Genomic DNA, 18,445 nt, shown 5'->3' on the forward strand with positions numbered 1-18,445 from the left:
GAACACGACAATGAGAAGGCTCAATATGAAACAGATGCATTTTCAGCGCAATCAAGACATCAAATATGTCCAAAGGAAAGAGAAAGATGAATCCAAATCCAAATTGGAACTATGTGACAGTAAGTTTAGTTTCTTTATAATACAATACAAAGTATCTTCCAATTTGTGTATATGTGTTAATGTAAGTATTAATTATGTGTAGTGACCACAACAACAAGGGGGGATTGTATGCGAATATTATGTATTGGTCTTTATGCGATATTTAGTGGAGGATCCTGGTCTACCACTCAAAAAGTTGACTGTAAAGTAGCATTATTTTTCATATAGTCTTAGCTAGCTTATAAATTGGTGCATGTGTAAATCTGGTAGGCAATGAATTGCTTGCATTATTCATTTACATAATATATTTTTAGTCAAACAAGTATTGGAGTTCGCTAGCAAGAAGAGTTACACCACTGAAATAGATGAACTTCGTCTTGAATTTATCGACTTTATCCAACAATTTATCTGAGTAGTTAATTTGGGTAAGTGGGCTTCCATATTTTCCCTTTCTTTATGTATATATACTTTTTTTATCGATTGTTTTTTTCTTATTTGTGCAATATACCCTTCTTGATTCACTTGCTTTTTAATTTTATATAATAGTCATAGTGGAATGACGACTTCATGATATGATACAGGTGCATGGATCGATTAACAGATGAATAGATGGAAGCTAGATTTTTTGGTGTTGGAAGTACGCACAACAAGCTAAGATATTGCTAGGATAGTGTTGGCGTGTCATGTAATTTTTTTTTGCTTTAATTTATTGTGATTATTTTGGTATTGGAATGACTTATTTTGTTGGGAGTCAAATTGGATAATAGATACTAGGTTTGATCCATGAAATCAATAGAAGTTAATTGTTTTGAATGTTGTTTATTTTTTCCTGAGTGGATATTGTTTCCATATCATAAAGCAGGTTAAAGTGATTTTGGTTGTGATGTTTTGATAAATGTATGTGGATGTTATTTCTGTCATAAAGCAGGTTAATGGGATTTTGGTTATGACGTATAGGATGCAGGTTGAGAAATGAATACGATCGAATACAAAAATGAGAAAATGTTTTAAAAAAAAATTATTTTCATTTGTCTCACTTTTGGAAAAAGTGAAATATCTATTAAAAGTGACACAACTGACCACTCTTATGTGTCGCTTTCTTTTTCATACGAGTTACATGGAGTCGATTCCCAAAAGCGACACAAGAAGTGGGGGGCTTATGTGTCGCTTTTGACGTACTTGTGTCACGCTCTGGTCCAAAAGTGACACAATTAACTAGTATACTTAATGTGTCACAACCAAAAGTGACACAACTAGTATACTTAATGTGTCACTTTTGACGTACTTATGTCTCGCTCTGGTCCAAAAGTGATACAACTAGTATACTTACTGTGTCACTTTTGACGTACTTATGTCTCGCTCTGGTCCAAAAGGGACACAACTAGTATACTTAATGTGTCACTTTTAACATACTTATGTCTCGCTCTAGTCCAAAAGTGACACAACTAGTATACTTAATGTGTCACTTTTGACGTACTTATGTCTCGCTCTGGTTCAAAAGTGACACAACTAGTATACTTAATGTGTCACTTTTTACAAAATTATGTCCCACTCTGGTCCAAAAGGGATACAACTAGTGTCACTTTTGACAAGCACTGTGACACTCTTTCTTAAAAGTGACACAAGAGGCTATTCTTAAGTGTCATTTTATTAACAAAAAGTGACACATTTAGTAAGGCTTTTGTGTCACTTTTGGTAGAACTTTATATGTCGGGGCTGTTAGGTCACTTCAGAATTAGTTTCAAAAGTGACACAAGTGAGTTATTGTGTCACTTAAAAAGTGACACAAAAAGCCCTTCCTTTAGTAGTTGCAATTGTTCATACCTCAACATAAGCTATGAACAATCGCTGTTTATATCTATGGGAGTGTGAACAATCAATGTTCATATATATTTGGATATAAACAATCATTGTTCATACCTCAACATAATGTATGGATCAGTAAGAACATATGTTTGGAGTATAAATAATTGTACTATTTGTACATCAACATGAGCTATGAGCAATTATTGTTCATACCTGAACAATCACTATTCATACATCAATATGAGCTATAAACAATCATTGTTTATACCAAAATGACAATAAATACAAAATCAGAATATATTAATTTTAAATCCGGACTATTTGTCCTTAAGGGTTATTTTCACCCGAAAATTGGGCTTCTGAGTTATTTTCACCTGAAAATTGGGTTTGTGAGTAATTTTGGGAAAAAAAGTGTTCTTTAGAGTTATTTTAGCCCGGAATTAGTCCTCTGGACTAATTTCTTGTTTTTTTTAATCACCCACAAGGACTAGGTAGATGAAAGGTCAAGTATACTCCTAATGTGAAATAAAAAACGACACAACCCAAAATTAGCTTATGGGTTATTTTCACCCAAAAATTAGTTTTTCAGGTTATTTACACTTGAAAATTGTCCTTGTAAGTGATTTTGAAAAAAAGGCGGTCTTAGAGAGTGATTTTGGCTCTAAATTGGTCCTCCTTCTTAAACAACCCACAAAACCATCAATATTTTAAGAATAGCAGTTCTACAGTACTCAGGCTGCACCGGTACACATGAATCTGGACCCTTGCACAATACTTCGTGATGCAATACACCCGTACCTTTTGGTGTGATGAGTGGCCTACATTAACTACATCACTCTCTCTCCTGTGCGCACTAGATTTTCTATTTTAAGAAAATCTACTATGCGCAGGCTGCATCGGTGCGCAGGCATATGGTCCACTCATTCCTTTTTTCTATTTTTTTTGGTAACCGACTACATAAGTTTGAGTAAATTTTCGTTAAAAAGGCAAAAACGTAATTGACGACATGATACATGTCATGTATCATACTAACAAAATAATCGTGAAACATTCTCTCATAAATGATGGATGATAACATATACTACCCTTCTCATAGAGATGACATATCTCATTCTTATGGAGAATCCCAAGTAGATGATATATGACATGTATCGTACAAACAAAATTGTCAAGAAGCATTTTCCCATAAGTAATGGATGATATATTACATTTATAAGCCTTTTCACAAAAAATGATACATGACAATATCATTATAATGGAGAGTCCCAAAAATAAGAGATAATATATTATATCTATATCACCATCTTATTGCATATACTTGTTCACGCATTCTTCCGGTTCTACCCCTCTGTATTGTGTGGCTCAAAATCCTGCGCACCATAGCTATGGTACACCCTGCGCACGAAAGAAGCTCTAATATTTTAAATTAGCCACAAGGACATGGTGGATGAAAGTTCCAAGTTTACCCCTACACTTGAAGCAAAAAGAAACCGCCCACCATATAGTTTTGTTCTTCAAAAAATAGAGTGCACGCACAACCCAAAAAGTGAAAACCCCAAATCTTCTGCTTTTGGTTTAGCTTTAGATCGTCCTGAAGGAGCGCGTTCTCCTTCACCTGAAACTAGTTTTGATAATATGGGCATTAAGATTAATACTACGGAGCTAGTATCGTGCACGTGAAAGAGTTAATTGAGAGAGGGTAGAGAAATAGGTTTTGCAGCTAAAATTGAATTGAATACTGAATTCTCTATTGAAATCCCTTTGTTGGTGGTTCGTTTTCGTTTCTAAGAATTGAGTTAGGTGATTTTGGTTCGTTTATTATTGCTGGAATATTCTTTTAGAGGCAGTAGTTGGTGCCGCTGATTTAGCAAGATCATGGACTTCTTATTTTGCAACATTTATTAATCGTCGGCCTGATTCATTGCACTTTCATGTTAGTACATTTGTGGATGGATTTAATTTATTGATCCCACTTGATGTTGCTGTTTTATGCACTTTATCAACAACTCTAATATTTGGTTCCCGTAAGGCATCACTTCTTAATTGGATTGCTGCTATGCTTAGTGTTGGAATAATTGTGTTTGTGATAATAGCTAGTTTTGTTAAGGGTTAGGGTTATGTGTCAAATTTATCTCCTTTTGTTCCTTATGGAACTGGAGGTGTGTTTTCAGCATGGTTGCTACAGTGGATGAAAAGACTATGAACAATGATTGTTCATACCTTAGCACCATGAGGAGTGATAAGTGAGAACACTCGGACTATGAACAATCATTGTTTATACTCGTATTGGATTTTGAACAATGACTATTCATTCCTCAACAACATTAGAAATGATTAGTAAGAACACATATTGAACAATGACCAATCGTTGTTCATACCTCTATTTGATTATGAACAATAATTGTTCATACCTCAACAAGATTAGGAATAACCAATGAGAACACCTATTGGACTATGAACAATAACAATGATTATTCATACTCCTATTGGACTATGAACAATCATTGTTCATACCTTAATAACATGAGGAATGATCAGTGAGAACGACTGTTGAACTATGAACAATCATTGTTCATATATACTCTTATTGGACTATGAACAATGATACTTCAACAATATGAGGAATGCTAAGGGCCAAGAAGAAGTTGAAGATGCTTGTCGTAGTTTTGATAACTATTTAGTAGTAATGATACTAGAAGAAAGAAAGTTAAGGGATATAATTGATGTACAGGAGCTTCTATATTGTTGGAAACATTTAAAGTGTCTAGGTTTTATTATTTTGGTTTGTAGATTTTATGGGGAGTTTTAATTTGTAAGGATTTGTTTTTAGGGCAAGATGATGACCAAGTGTAATAGTTAATAATTATCTTGTATGATTACTCGATTCTTTTGTTGAAAACTTGAATTTAGAATGACCTTTTCTTTTTATTGTTATTATTGTGTCATATAAACTTTCAAATATGCCTAATCTTTTGGAAGGGAAGAAGGAGTTAGCGCAAAGCATCCAATATGCCTAATCATGAGAGGATTTTATGATTTAGATATCAATTTTGTGTACTCAAATAGTCGATTTTGTATTCTCAGTATTGGTCTTTTGTACTCTGTAGGAGGATTTTGTAATCTCAATCAAGCAAATATTAATAACTCTGGATAGAGCTATTTTTTTCCTCCTATATATATAAGCAAGTGTTTTTTTTTTTTTTCTTGTACAACCATTTATATTTTTTGGTACTCTCAAATTTCTACGTACATTCATAATACATCATATTGCAAGTAGACTGTTACAACATTAGTTTAATTTGCCATACAATTAAAAGATCGTTAACTTTAATAAACACCACAAGAACACCTATGTAATAGAAATACCAATATATATGTTACATTAGAAGATCAAAATTTGAGGATTTTGGTGGATTTGAATCACCATTAATAATCAGGAAACAAATTTCCATTGTCAAAGTGTTTTGCCATATAAGCTAAAGATCCATCTATTATAACAAAACAAAATGGCAAGACAATAGAAATGCAAATCGAGAATGGGCTTCTTTGCTAAGATTGTGTAAAACTGCAGAAGTGGGAGAGATCTACAAAGTTTTCTTCTATGCATCAGTGAATAGCATTTGGAAAGAAAGGAATAATAGAAGGTTTCAACAAACTTCTAAACCTCCAGAGGTGGTCTATAACAAGATGGTAAGAGACTTGAGGAATTATCCACAAGTCATAAGACCTGATGTCAAAAACACTGTTACTACTCGTAATCTTTTCCACAAGCTTAACATCACTACGTAGTTCAAGCAACAAGTGTAGAAATAAATTGTTCTTGGGTTTCGCCAATGGGCAACAGAATCAAAGCTAATGCTGATGGAGCTTTGAACAACAAGGGCCCAAGTCATGGGGGTGTGATGAGAGACAAATAAGGCATAGTGGTTACAACTTTTAGTGGTAGTGGAGGACACTGGTCAGTGATCTATCAAGAACTCAAAGCCATTGAAGTATGTTTGGAGAGATGTCTGAAAGAATGTTTTGTTGAGGTAGAAGTGGAATATGATTCCATGCGAGCACTTAATGCTATTAACAAGCTTGAGAAACCCCATGGTACTGTCGAGATGTGGTGGCTGCTATTGAGAGGAAAAAGGCTAGTTTTAGTTATATAACCTTTTCACATGTTTATAGAGAAGTGAATAGGGTAGCTGACTACCTTGCCAGTTTAGATCATAACCATAAGCTGTCTACTGTATATTTTGCTAGTCCTCTAGATTTTGATTTACAAACCATTGTAAGCGAGGATGCAAATGGGAAAATCTATGTAAGGAAGAATTGACTAATACAGGTGGGGGTCTGCCTAACCCTAGCTTATTTTTGGAAAAAAATAGAAATAAAAAAATGGCAAGACAAAAGGTGGTTGGGATTTCGAGGGGATATGAGTTTGATGGGGGCAGATGTACACTCTGAATCGTTTTGAAATATCTTTGAGTAGTCTTTTGAAACACATTAAATGTAAAAATGCCAATTAAAGTTGGAATAAAGGCATAAAATAATTATTAACTATTGGCTTTAAAATGGACTTGCATCCAATACTCTCCCCTATTACTAAAGTTTCCTCTTTCTACACCAAAAAATCAATTGGATTATTCAAGACACAGCCGTTACTCCTACTTCCTCTCTCATACTTATTAAGAGTTAAAGCACCAATGATCTTTTTGCCACCTTTAGAAAAGGCTAAATTAAGGGTGCGCTGGATTTATGGCCACTCATTTCAAATTTTGGTGACCGGGTCAGCAAGTTTGAGTAAAAGGAACAGTAGAGGGTAAAAATGAAGTTTCCACATAAAAGGGTAGAAAACATAAAAACTAATATGCAGAATACTCTTTCCGCTACTCTCACCAAGATCGCTCGAGTATGCTCTCAACGATCTATTCAGACCGACCACGGAACAATCCCACGACCTAACCATGCCGTCCGAAGTATTTGGTCTAAACGACCTCATCAGATCGCTTGAGTATGCTCTCAACGAGTTCCCTAGACCATCCAAATCTACATCAAAAGACTCCACCATGCCGATGGGTCCAAAACAAATTGGAATTTTTTTAGTTTCTTCCTATCCAAATTCCAAACATACATACATCCAAACCAAACAAATTTTACCAATGTAGACATCAAATTCAAGAAAATTGAATTAAAAACTAAATTAGCATAACCACATCGAATTTGGTTAGTTCCAAACGACCCAGCCACATCAAATTTGAGAACAATTTGGACTTAGTCGATAACATGTACTATTGGTATTTCGGACCCATCATTAGTGTGCTTGTCTGCCAATACTAGAGTGGGAATGTTCAATGTTGTAAATTGCAATTGTCTTGTTTGTAATGCATTATCTTAACTATCTGCAATTAAGTGTCGAGCTTTACGCCATCTATGCATCAGTTTTGGAACTAAGTGGATTGGCCAAATGAAAATTCTAACCATATGAACATTAATTAAATGGACTTGGTCGATAACATGTACTATTGGTATTTCGGACCCATCATTAGTGTGCTCGTCTGCCAATACTAGACTGGGAATGTTCAATGCTATAAATTACGCTTATCTTACTTGTAATGCAGTATCCCAACTATCTGCAATTAAGTGTCGAGCTCTACGCCATTGGTGTATCAGTTTTGGAACAAGATGGATTGCATTCAGTTTGGCATACATTTCGACTGTTGCGACGAGACCCACTGTTCATAGGTTAATGGCAAATTAGTAATAATTTTTTTTAGGTCTGCCCAACAGAAAATGGAAGGTGCCCATAGCGAGTACCATAATTCAATGGGTTAACAAGTATTAGCCCCCACTAGATGGGAAATTAGGGTCTCCCCCCCAAATGCACACAATTTTTTTTGTGTGTGTATTGGGGTGGGGGGGGGGGGATCCTGTAATATGTTAACTCTAATTCAATTATGATTTAAGAAGAAAAGTTATGGGCTTAATTGAAGGTCATCATTATTAACAGAGTAACAAAACAAGTCAACAAGTAATAGAGTTATCTCACAAAACAAGTCAACAACAATAACATAACCGCATTATGGGTCATGGCGCACAACTAAACTTTTCCTCTCACTAAAATCCAATCAACTGGAGAACTCTTGCCTTCATTTCTTTACTCTCGTAGTGTACTTTGATATTCGACAATTCTAAATATGAGGTTAGTTGATTTCTCTTTTGGCTCATTCTCTTTTTCATGTCTAGATAAAGTTTCTCAATTGAATGGTGTGTGATTTGGATAATTTGAACTATAAATCACACACATTTGCTTTTTTGTTGATTTAAAAAGTGATACACAATAGTTAGACAGGTGTATCATGTTGAGCTTTTCTTGAATGTGAAATAAAGTTAATATTGAATTTCTCTAATGTCAAATGAACTTGACATTGAATTTTTCCAAAGTGGTATATGGTTTGAGTACCATAGTTGTTTGGTTCTGACCATTTTACTGTTCAAGCATTTATGATTTTTTTTTTCTATTACCACTATGATTACTTAGTAAAGTATGAAATCGAGTGAATATGCATTAAAAGTGTACTTGTTTCATGTAGTAATCCGATGGTGAATCACATTTTTGACGACGAAGAAGATTGGCTTAACAATGCATGTTCTGATAGTTTTACGTATAAGAATAATGATTTTGTAGATGTGACATCTATGGAGACATCTATGGGGGATGGTAAAAATGTTGAAATTCATGAGAACAGTGATAGAGACAGTGATGGGTGTGAGGCTAGTAAAGTTTTCAAAGAAGACAAATCAACATTCTATTCTATGCAGTTCAAGACCATTGAGGAGGCTTTCACAATTTACAATCAATATACAAAGTTAGTCAGTTTCAGTGTTTGTAAAGATACTTATAGAATACGTACAAATGATCTTCGTGTTAAGCGGAGATTTCTATGCTCAACTGTTGGTGAACGAAATCTAAAGAGTGTCACACCCAGAAAATACGACATCGAATCTAGAGAGTCGAAGCCCATCACTAGGTTTAAATGTAAAGCCCGCTTTGAAGTTGGTTATGATTTTGAATCAAATTTGTGGGTTGTGAAAGATTTTATTGGGAAACACATACATCCACTTGTACTGGATCCGAGCTCAATGTTCTTAAGATCACATAGAATTGTAAGTGAAGAAGATTTGAAATTTGCTACGAGCCTAGTTGATGTTGGTGTTCGTAAATGCAAGGTGATGGATGTTTTTATACATAGGGCTGGAGGTTTCTCAAGTGTTGGTTTTTTGAAGAAAGACCTGTATAATCAAATGGGTCTTGATAGGAGAAATCGATGTATTAGTGGTGACGCCAACACACTACTAGCTTTCATGGATAATAAGGTGAAGGGAGATCCCTTATTTCATTACAAATATAACTTAAATGAGGGTGGGTAGCTGGTTAGAGTGTTTTGGGAAGATTCCACCACACGTGTAGACTACAGTTGCTTTGGAGATGTATTATTGTTTGATTCAACATACTAGAGCAACCATGATGCCAATTGTTGTGTTTGCTGGAGTGAACAACCATCAACAAACAGTAGTGTTTGGTTTTGCATTGTTGACAAGTGAGTGTGTGGAGTCTTACAAATGGGTATTGAAATATTTTGTTGGCATAATGTATGGCAAACACCCTAAGTCAGTGATCCCTGATGGTGACCTGGTGATACGCGAGGCTATGAGATCTACTTTCCCAAATTCGAAACACTGCTTGTGCTCTTGGCACATTATGAAAAATTGCCTCAACAATATCAACATTGTTGGATTTTCAAAAGATTTTTGCACTATTATGTTTACGAAGTGCTCGTCCAATGAGTTTGAAGTGAGGTGGGAAACACTCGTGAAGAAATTCCAAGTCAGTAATAGGAAATGGATGAACCTGATATACCAGAAAAAAAAGATGTGGGCAGAAACATATCTCCATGGTGAGTTCTTTGCCGGTTGCAAAACCACCCAACTCTGCGAGAGTATAAACTCTGTAATCCAGTTTCATGTGAAAGCTGGAATGCAGTTGTTTGAGCTATTTGGAAAAATGGAATTGATAATTAGTTGCAAATATCCGGCACTCAGAGCATGAGGAAGAGGTGATGACGACAGTAACCAAACCAGTCATTCATACCCACTTGAACGAATATGCAAATTAGGCTTTAACTATCTATACTCGAGCTACTTTTGGTTGTTTGAAGAACTAGTTAAAGGAGGAAGTGATGTACACTGCAGACGGTAAAAAAGATATGGGTGACAATATTCGTGTGTACAAGATGAGTCACTATTTGAACATGTAGAAAAAGTCGATTGTAAGATACATGTTGTATTGCAGGACACTAGCTATTCATGTGGGCTATTTGAGTCGTGTGGATTTCTATGTAGACATATCATTTCAGTTTACAAACATGAGGATGTTCGTGTGATACCTCAGGGCTGCTTTTTAAGGAGATGGACACAGGTTGCTAAATTAGTTGTTCCAATATGCGATCCTAACTTTTCTGACTGAGCAACCTCTGTTATACATTTCAGTGATCTTACAACCAAATGTAATGAGATATGTTCGTGGGCCTCCTAAACAGCCAAAAACACAGAAGCTTTCAAAGTTTTTTTAGGTTTTTTTTCTAGAAAGAATCGAACTCCATCTGCTTCTGAAGGCATTCTACATGCTCCTTTTGAGATGCCTAACAGTCTACTGGAAAATCCAATAATCGATGAGACTTCACCAACTTATGAAGGCAGCCCACGTGTTCCTTTTGAGATGCCTTGTACTCCTCCTAAAACCACACATCGGCAGTCGGTTAATGATCCCCACATGTAAAATTCAAAGTTTGACCGCAAAATCCTAGTAGATTTCAAGGTATCAATGAGACCAAAAAGAATAAGTGTGGCCATTGTGGTCAGAAAGGTCACAAAAAACCCATGTGCATACTCTTGCATCCGAAGGACAGAGATAAGTTTTATTTACCTTTGTGATATTTTCTTTGGTTTGCTCCCACATTTCTAATATATATATTTCCAATTGTATATTTTTATTAGTTGTTGATTCTACTTTATTTAGGTAACATTTTTTGTTGTGTTGCACTATTTTACAGGTCCAAGTATTAACCACAACTATGTTGAATGCATTGCTAGAGTTGCCAACAGACGTGAGGAAGAGGACGAGTTGAACAGAGACAAAGGGTGTAAGTTGAAAGTTTGATGATATAAAGTTCATTTTTGTATATATATAGACCTGTGGATAACGTGGATTGATAACATTGTTCGTTTATCTTTTAGTTACATCAAAAGATATTATTACAAGGTGTGCAAAGACATATAAGAACATGCATGCATGTACATCTCACTTTTAGTTTTAGAAATTTCCTCTTGGAACACATGACATTTTATTTCTTGCATGTGTATTAGTAAGTAATGTTGTTTGTTTCATGGCCGTAGTGAGATTGGATAAAGGAACACGGGATCTCGAAGGTACAAGTGTAGCAACTGCCAATCTACGGAGCACACAAAGCCTAGGTGTCCACATTCACATAAACACAATGGTGAGCTAGGTACGACACATGTTTTGGTTTTGCACTTGTTTAACTTATATGGTGATGATGTTATAGTGTAAACTTAGATTGTACTGTTGGCGCAACTATTTATTTTTATTTTTATTTTCTGTTGAACTTGTAGGATTTTGTGGTGGTGATGTTCCTAGTGGTGAAGTTGGTCAGGTTCCTGGTGGTGATGTTCCAGGTTATGATATTAGGTATAACACTCCAGAAAAATTCAATGTTGACAAGTTTTGTAGTGAAGATGGGCGGGTGTTTTTCTGCATGACAGATATTTGATGTAAGGGAAAGAGATGTACAACTGAACAATGTAGAGTATTTGTGTTATTTGAGGCACTTGTTGCTAAGCTTCTCACAAGATTTAGCGATTGTTTTGTTTTTAATAGTTAGAGCACCAAATGCCAATGAACACCATGCAATTAGAGGCGGGAAACACATGACAATTCAGTCAAGAGATTGTAGACTAGAAATATTTCAGGGAATGCTACTTAATTATTCTGTTTGCTTTGTTTTGTCATATGGTTTTTACGCTTTCACATGGACCAAAAATTAAGAATTGTAAATCAAGGAAAAGGAAGAAGATGAATACCAAGTGTTTTTCCTTTTTGGCCTCTCCCTTAACTTTGCGTTCAGCTTCATCTTTGGCAAGCTTCTCAGCAATGAGCTTCTTGTGCCCAAACAAAACTGGCCCCTGGGAGAGAGAGAAAAATTATAAACTTTTCAGAAACACTGGAGAGAAACCAATGAAATCTAGAAAAATAAAAAAAATGATTACAAGTAAATCATCAAGAATGATTACAAGTGTAAAGGAGAGCAGATTCAAACCTGTATAGAAGACAAAGACACGTGAAGACTATGTAAAGGATATTGTAAGTCGGACATGGAGAATAAAATGCTTTGTGATGAAACCATATGGAGACACTATGTTTACATTCAAGTTTGAGACTGAAGAAGATAAGAAATCAGTTTTGGACATGGGATCCTTTCATATTGCAAGTCAGCTGTTTGTGATAAGGCCATGGAGGACTTTTGTGGAAGCAGAGACAAGAGAGCTAAAGACTATACCAATCTGGGTTGTAGTAAAAGGCTTACCTATGGAGATGTGGAACAAGGATGGTTTCAGTCAAGTAGGAAGTGCAATAGGGATACCAATGTTCACTGATCGATTGACTGAAAACATGTCTAGAACAGCGTATGCGAGAATTTGTGTGGAGATTGATAGTGAATGCCCATACCCAGAGGATATACCAGTGATACTAGACCAAAGGAGAGTGTATAAAGTATATTTCAAGTATAACTGGAAACCTCTGAGGTGTACAGAGTGCAAGATATTTGGGCATTCGGATCAAAGATGTCTTAAGAAGGAGAGAGAAGAAGTAGAACACAATCACAAAGTGTGGCTATAGAAACAAGATAATGGAAAAAAGGAAGGAGAGAAGATGACACAGCAGACTCAGTAGAAAGAATGTCCTACACAAAAGGAAGGAACAGCAGAAAATCAAGAGGTGCAAGAAGTACAAAATGTTGAGGCAGAAGCTGGGTGGGAATCACCAAGCAAAAGACAGTTGTAAAGCTCGAAATATTCAAGGGGGAGTAAACCTTATAGTTGAAGAACAAAGCCAAAATTCTAAGGGGCTTGGAGAAGAAAGAGAAGAACAAAGGGAAAGCAACAATGCCAATAGCAGCAAGCAGATTCAAGACAATGCCAAGGAAACTAAAACGAAGGAGATAAAGAGCACAGTGCACACAGAGGTAAAAGGCACAGGTGAGCAGAAAGGAAAAGGAATGGCTACTGTGGAGAGTGGGAATCAAGAAAAGATACCCACAACATCAGGAGGAAGACAAAATAGAGTGACTACCAAGTATGGTCACTATAAGCATTCAAGTGTTGCTAAATGAATGTACAACTGTGCTGTTGGAATATGAGAGGGTTTAACAAGGATTTCAAGCAAGTGGAAATCAAGGAAATGATAAGGAAGTTTGATATCAGTATTCTGGGATTAGTAGAGACAGGAGTGAAAGAAGAGAATAGAGAGTGGGTGTTTAATAGGAGCTGTGTACAGTAGGAAATGGAAGGAAATTATGTGGAAAGTGATCAAGGCAGAATTTGGTTCTGCTGGAACCTGAGGGTATGCAAAGCTGAACTAGTGAAAAAAGAATCACAACATATAACTATGGAAATTACCACGATTACAGGAGTACAATTTATAGTTACGATGGTCTATGCAAGTACAGATATGATGGAGAGAAGGCAGCTATGGAGAAATATAGTGGATCTATTGTGCATAATTCAAAAACCATGGATATTACTTGGTGATTTTAACACTATACTGAGTCCACAGGAGAAAGTAGGAGGGGCAGAGGTAAGGCCATACCATTTCACAGATTTCATGGATTGTGTAACTTCGGCAGGCCTAGTGGATATGAAATACAAAGGTAACATGTTCACATGGAGTAACAAGCAAAGGGATAGAATCAGTAGTAAGCTAGATAGGGTGATGACTAATGCAGAATGGGTGAGTGATTTTGGGGATTACGAAGCTAAATTTCTAAACCCAGGGGCAATCTCTGACCACTCATCTATGGTGGTCAGCTCAAACACGTAGAGAAATCAGAAGAAAAAACCCTTTAAGTTCTTTAATTTCTGGTGGAAGGAGCAAGGCTTTATGCAGACAGTGGAGGCAGCATGTGGTAGCTCAGTAGTGGGAAATCCTATGTATATCCTAATGAAGAAACTGAAAATCACAAAGGCAGCACTCATTGAATGGAATCGAGAAAGAATAGGGAATGTGGAGGATATAGTACTAGAAACAAAGAAAGAATTGGAACAGGTGCAAACTGAGCTACAGGTACAGCCATTGAATCGAGAGCTCATTGAAAAGAAAAGGGAAACCATCAGAATACATGTGCAAGCAGCTGTAGTAGAGGAAGAGTTTTATAAACATAAATTGAGGGATCAAGTAATTAGTGTGGGAGACAACAACACCGAGTACTTTTTTAGGATGGTACAAGCAAGAAGAGTAGTAAATAAAATAACATGCTTACAGGATAGAGATGGGAATTATATACAAGATGTGAATGGAATTGGGGATGAATGCATAAAGTATTACAAAGAGCTCTATAGCCCAGACCAGTTGCCAAACATTGATCTCTCTATCTTTCAAGATATCGGGGCAAGGCAGCAAATTAGTGAAGAAGATGCAGAGGGATTGGAAAGGGAAGTTACACGGAATGAGATTATAGAGGTGTTGGCTGATATTGATAATGATAAAGCTCCAGGAAGTGATGGATTTTCTTCCTTATTCTTCAAATGTGCATGGAGGATTGTTGGGGATGACTTCACAAGGGTTGTTAGAAATTTCTTTACATCAGGGTAGCTACTGAAGGAAGTAAACTCAACTTGCATAACACTTGTGCCTAAAGTTCAGAGTCCCTCATCTCTGGGAGAGTATAGACCAATAGCTTGTTGCGGAGTAGTGTACAAGTGTATCACCAAAGTCATGACTAGAAGAATGAAATAGCTTATGCCCAAAATCATAAACAAGAATCAATCAGCTTTCATTGTGGGGAGGAGCATCCAAGATAACATATTACTGTCTCACGAATTGCTGCATAACTACCATAAGGATGAACACCCACTGTGCTGCGAAAGTGGATTTGAGGAAAGCCTATGACTCAATACAATGGGAAGCTGTCGAATTTGTTATGCAAAGGATTGGTATGCCAAGAAGATTCAGTGAATGGGTAAAGAAGTGTGTGGAAACAACTCACTATTCTATAATGGTGAATGGAGCCCGTTACGGATATTTTAAGGGAAGAAGAGGAATACGACAAGGCGATCCCATATCCCCGTACCTTTTTGTAATGGTCATGGACCTTTTTTCTGAAATCATGAGTCATAGTGTAACAAATAATTTGTATAAGTTGCATTATAAGTGTGTAAATCCAGTTATCACTCACTTATCTTTTACAGATGACTTGGTGTCGTTCATGCATGGAGATGTCCAAACGGCAATGCAGCTGAGAGAGAATCTCAACACATTTAAAGCATGCTCTGGACTTGAAGTAAACACTCAAAAAAGCCATATATACTTAACAGGAGTGGATGACAACAATTGGGAAGATATAGAGAGGGTTCTGCAATTTCCAAGAGGAGAGCTACCGGTGAAGTACTTGGGACTCCCATTGATTATTACAAGATTGAAATCCACTGATTGTAGTCCTTTACTCCTAAAGGTTACACGAAGAATTCAAAGCTGGAAGGGAAAATTTCTGTCTTATGCAGGAAGGCTGCAGCTCATCAAGGCAGTACTAAATAACTTGAGTGTGTTATGGTTTGCATCATTCATTGTACCACAGAAGATTATAGATGACATAAATAGGCTGTGCAGAAACTTTCTATGGACAGGTCCTGATTGCAATCAGTCTCATGCTTTAGTTGGATGGGAGGATCTTTGCTATCCTTATGTAGAAGGAGGGATGGGCAACCGTAACCTGGAAAAGGTGAATCAAGCATTGAATATGAAGCACATTTGGAAGATAATCACAAAGGCAGGCAATCTATGGGTCGAGTGGATCCAAAAGAACTTAGTTAAAGATAGAAAATTCTGGCAGCTGAAGATTCCAAACAACTGTTCATGGAGTTGGCAAAATTTATTAAAAGGCATAACAGAAGTAGCTCAGATAGCAATCAAGGAGATAGTAGAAGATGTGGAGGAAGAGGTTGAGATAATGGGGGGTGAAGACAAAGCAGTTTGGAGTTCGTCTCTTAAGGGAGAGTACAACCTCCGAGATATATATGAAGGTATGAGAGGAGTGCGACAGGCAGTAACATGAAGCAGCACAGTTTGGTTTTCAAATTGCATACCTCGGCATTCTTTCATAAGCTGGATGGCAGTTAATGGAGCGCTAAAAACGCTAGAGAAAATGAAGGAGTTCAAGGTGGTTACGACTAATTTATGCGTTTTCTACTGGAGAGAAGTGGAGACTGAGGAACACTTACTCCATGAGTGTAGCTTTTCCAAGCAGTGTGGTACATGGTCTTATGCAAAATGGGATATCACAGAACAATGGCGAACTCATGGTAAGAGGAAATTGAATAGGTAAGAAAAGTATCAGCAAGGAAAGGGCCAAAACAAGATGCTACTCGATTGGTGTGGAATTCTTATAACTACTGGATATGGAAGACGCGGAATGAGAGAATATTTGAGAATAAACAAACTTACTCTGATGGAGTGGCAGCAAGGATACTACAAGATGTGCGAATCAAGATACAAGCAATGGAGATTAAGATGGCAGAAGGGCCAGAGAAGCAGCACTTCTAAGAGATGTGGAATGTGAAAGTCGACACTACACAACATCAACACAAGACTTGTAAATGGGAAAGGGAAGAAAATGGAATCTCAAATCTAAATTCAGATGGCAGTTTGCAAGGGATGAATTGGGGATGGGCAGCAATAGCTAGAGATGGAAATGGGCTGGTCATAGTGGCGACAAGGGAAGATCAAACAAGCACTCCATTGAACTGATAGAATTGAATGGGGTAGAGCAAGGACTGAAAATGGTAGTAAGGCATGGCATCAAGAAGGTACCAGTGCAAACTAACTCCAGCACAGTGATTTCATTTTTTAAAAACAAAGGGCAGCATCCATGGCAGGCCGAAAAGATGATGAGGAGCATTAATCAGCTGAGGGAGCAACTAGAAGACTTCTCCATCACTCATGTATACAGAGAAGCAAACAAGTTAGCTGATGCTTTAGCTAGTAATATTCCGACAGTTAGCTACATAGAGTTAATTCCCAGTTCTTTTACAGAGGATGTAAAAAAAATTATATATGATGATGCCATAGGTAAAGAATATGTAAGAATGTAACAAGCTATGATCTTTTATTTATTAATGAAAAGGGGTAGGGGACCTTTATAACAACCTCGCTTTCCCACCAATATATATATATATATATATATATATATATATATATATATATATATATATATATATATATATATATTATAATATTAGTATGCACTATGCAGTGGGGAACCAAAATCGTATATTGTTTCTAGTTGCATTACGTAGTATCATTCAACAGTAGCAAAAATAGGAAAATTAATAACATAAAGGTATACAAAAACAATAAGGCTGTGTTTGGAGGAAAGAAAGAGATGGAGACAATTTCCCATACTGTATTGTACATGTACACAAGGAAATATATATATACTAGTATACTGCATTACAGTGAGGGCGTGAGCGGAGCAGTGCATTTCTTCAAGAAAAAGTCGAAAATACCACTTCGGCATAGTTATGCCCCGCTATACATAATGAAAAGTTAACTCTATTTAGCACTCTATACATAGTTAGCACTCAAAAAGAAAATGGATACTATCAATTCACTCTATTTCTTCTTCAAACCTTATTAGCACTTTTGGGTGAAACTCACAGAGTCACCGAAACCATTTCATAACGGGTGCCCTAGAGGTGTGCGTAGCCATGGGACGTTGGCAGTCTATGTAAAGAGTGGATGAAGCCTCGTTTCAACAGAAAACTCAAGTATTCTCCTTCAAGTTGACTACACATCTGAGCCCAACCCATCATACTTTACCCATTTTCTCATAAATAAACACTTGCCCAATTGAAACTCAGCCCATGATCCTTTGGATCTTCCTGGTTCTTCTTAAACCAGTACGTTGTCATGTTTTTTAGTTATATGTTAAAAACAGACAATCTCAAACACTTTCTAAAGGGGCTAAGATAGAGATCTGTCACATTCTCATTCTGATAGATTATGTTAGGCAGGTCATGGGTGGCAAGCAATTAACCTCAGTCACTCGGAAAGAGAAAACAGACTGCTACTTATAGAGTTACAGTTGGCAGTTTTATAGGAAGTATCTACCTAGGACCTAATAAATATATTACGGGCACTACCACTATAAGTTTCAGTCAAGCGAGACAAAGGGATTGAAAAATGAGCAGTAGTTAGGTAATT

At 36.6% G+C, this 18,445-nt stretch overlaps 3 protein-coding genes across 3 annotated transcripts; all 3 read left to right on the top strand.

Moving 5' to 3' along the window:
* Positions 1 to 8,490: 8,490 nt before the first annotated feature.
* On the top strand, positions 8,491 to 9,321 carry LOC147497701 (protein FAR1-RELATED SEQUENCE 4-like). The gene has a single exon (XM_086562982.1). The coding sequence runs from the start codon at positions 8,491 to 8,493 to the stop codon at positions 9,319 to 9,321; it is 831 nt and encodes a 276-aa protein (XP_086419108.1).
* A 3,043-nt stretch (positions 9,322 to 12,364) lies between these two features.
* Positions 12,365 to 12,868, top strand: LOC147497702 (uncharacterized). Its single transcript, XM_086562983.1, has one exon. It carries the CDS (start codon positions 12,365 to 12,367, stop codon positions 12,866 to 12,868), a length of 504 nt encoding a protein of 167 aa, XP_086419109.1.
* Positions 12,869 to 13,678: 810 nt separating this feature from the next.
* Positions 13,679 to 14,839, top strand: LOC147497703 (uncharacterized). Its single transcript, XM_086562984.1, has 2 exons — positions 13,679 to 13,978; positions 14,117 to 14,839. Exons 1-2 carry the CDS (start codon positions 13,679 to 13,681, stop codon positions 14,837 to 14,839), a joined length of 1,023 nt encoding a protein of 340 aa, XP_086419110.1.
* The last annotated feature ends 3,606 nt before the right edge of the window (positions 14,840 to 18,445 follow it).

This window comes from Coptis chinensis, chromosome 5 (genome assembly GCF_015680905.1).
Source record: "Coptis chinensis isolate HL-2020 chromosome 5, ASM1568090v1, whole genome shotgun sequence".
Classification (NCBI taxonomy): domain Eukaryota; kingdom Viridiplantae; phylum Streptophyta; class Magnoliopsida; order Ranunculales; family Ranunculaceae; genus Coptis; species Coptis chinensis.

Coding starts and splice junctions, on each gene's coding strand:
- LOC147497701 (XM_086562982.1), top strand. CDS start 8,491: ATGGTGAATCACATTTTTGACGACGAAGAAGATTGGCTTAACAATGCA.
- LOC147497702 (XM_086562983.1), top strand. CDS start 12,365: ATGAAACCATATGGAGACACTATGTTTACATTCAAGTTTGAGACTGAA.
- LOC147497703 (XM_086562984.1), top strand. CDS start 13,679: ATGGTCTATGCAAGTACAGATATGATGGAGAGAAGGCAGCTATGGAGA. Junction 13,979..14,116: donor TGATGACTAATGCAGAATGG/GTGAGTGATTTT, acceptor TTCTGGTGGAAG/GAGCAAGGCTTTATGCAGAC.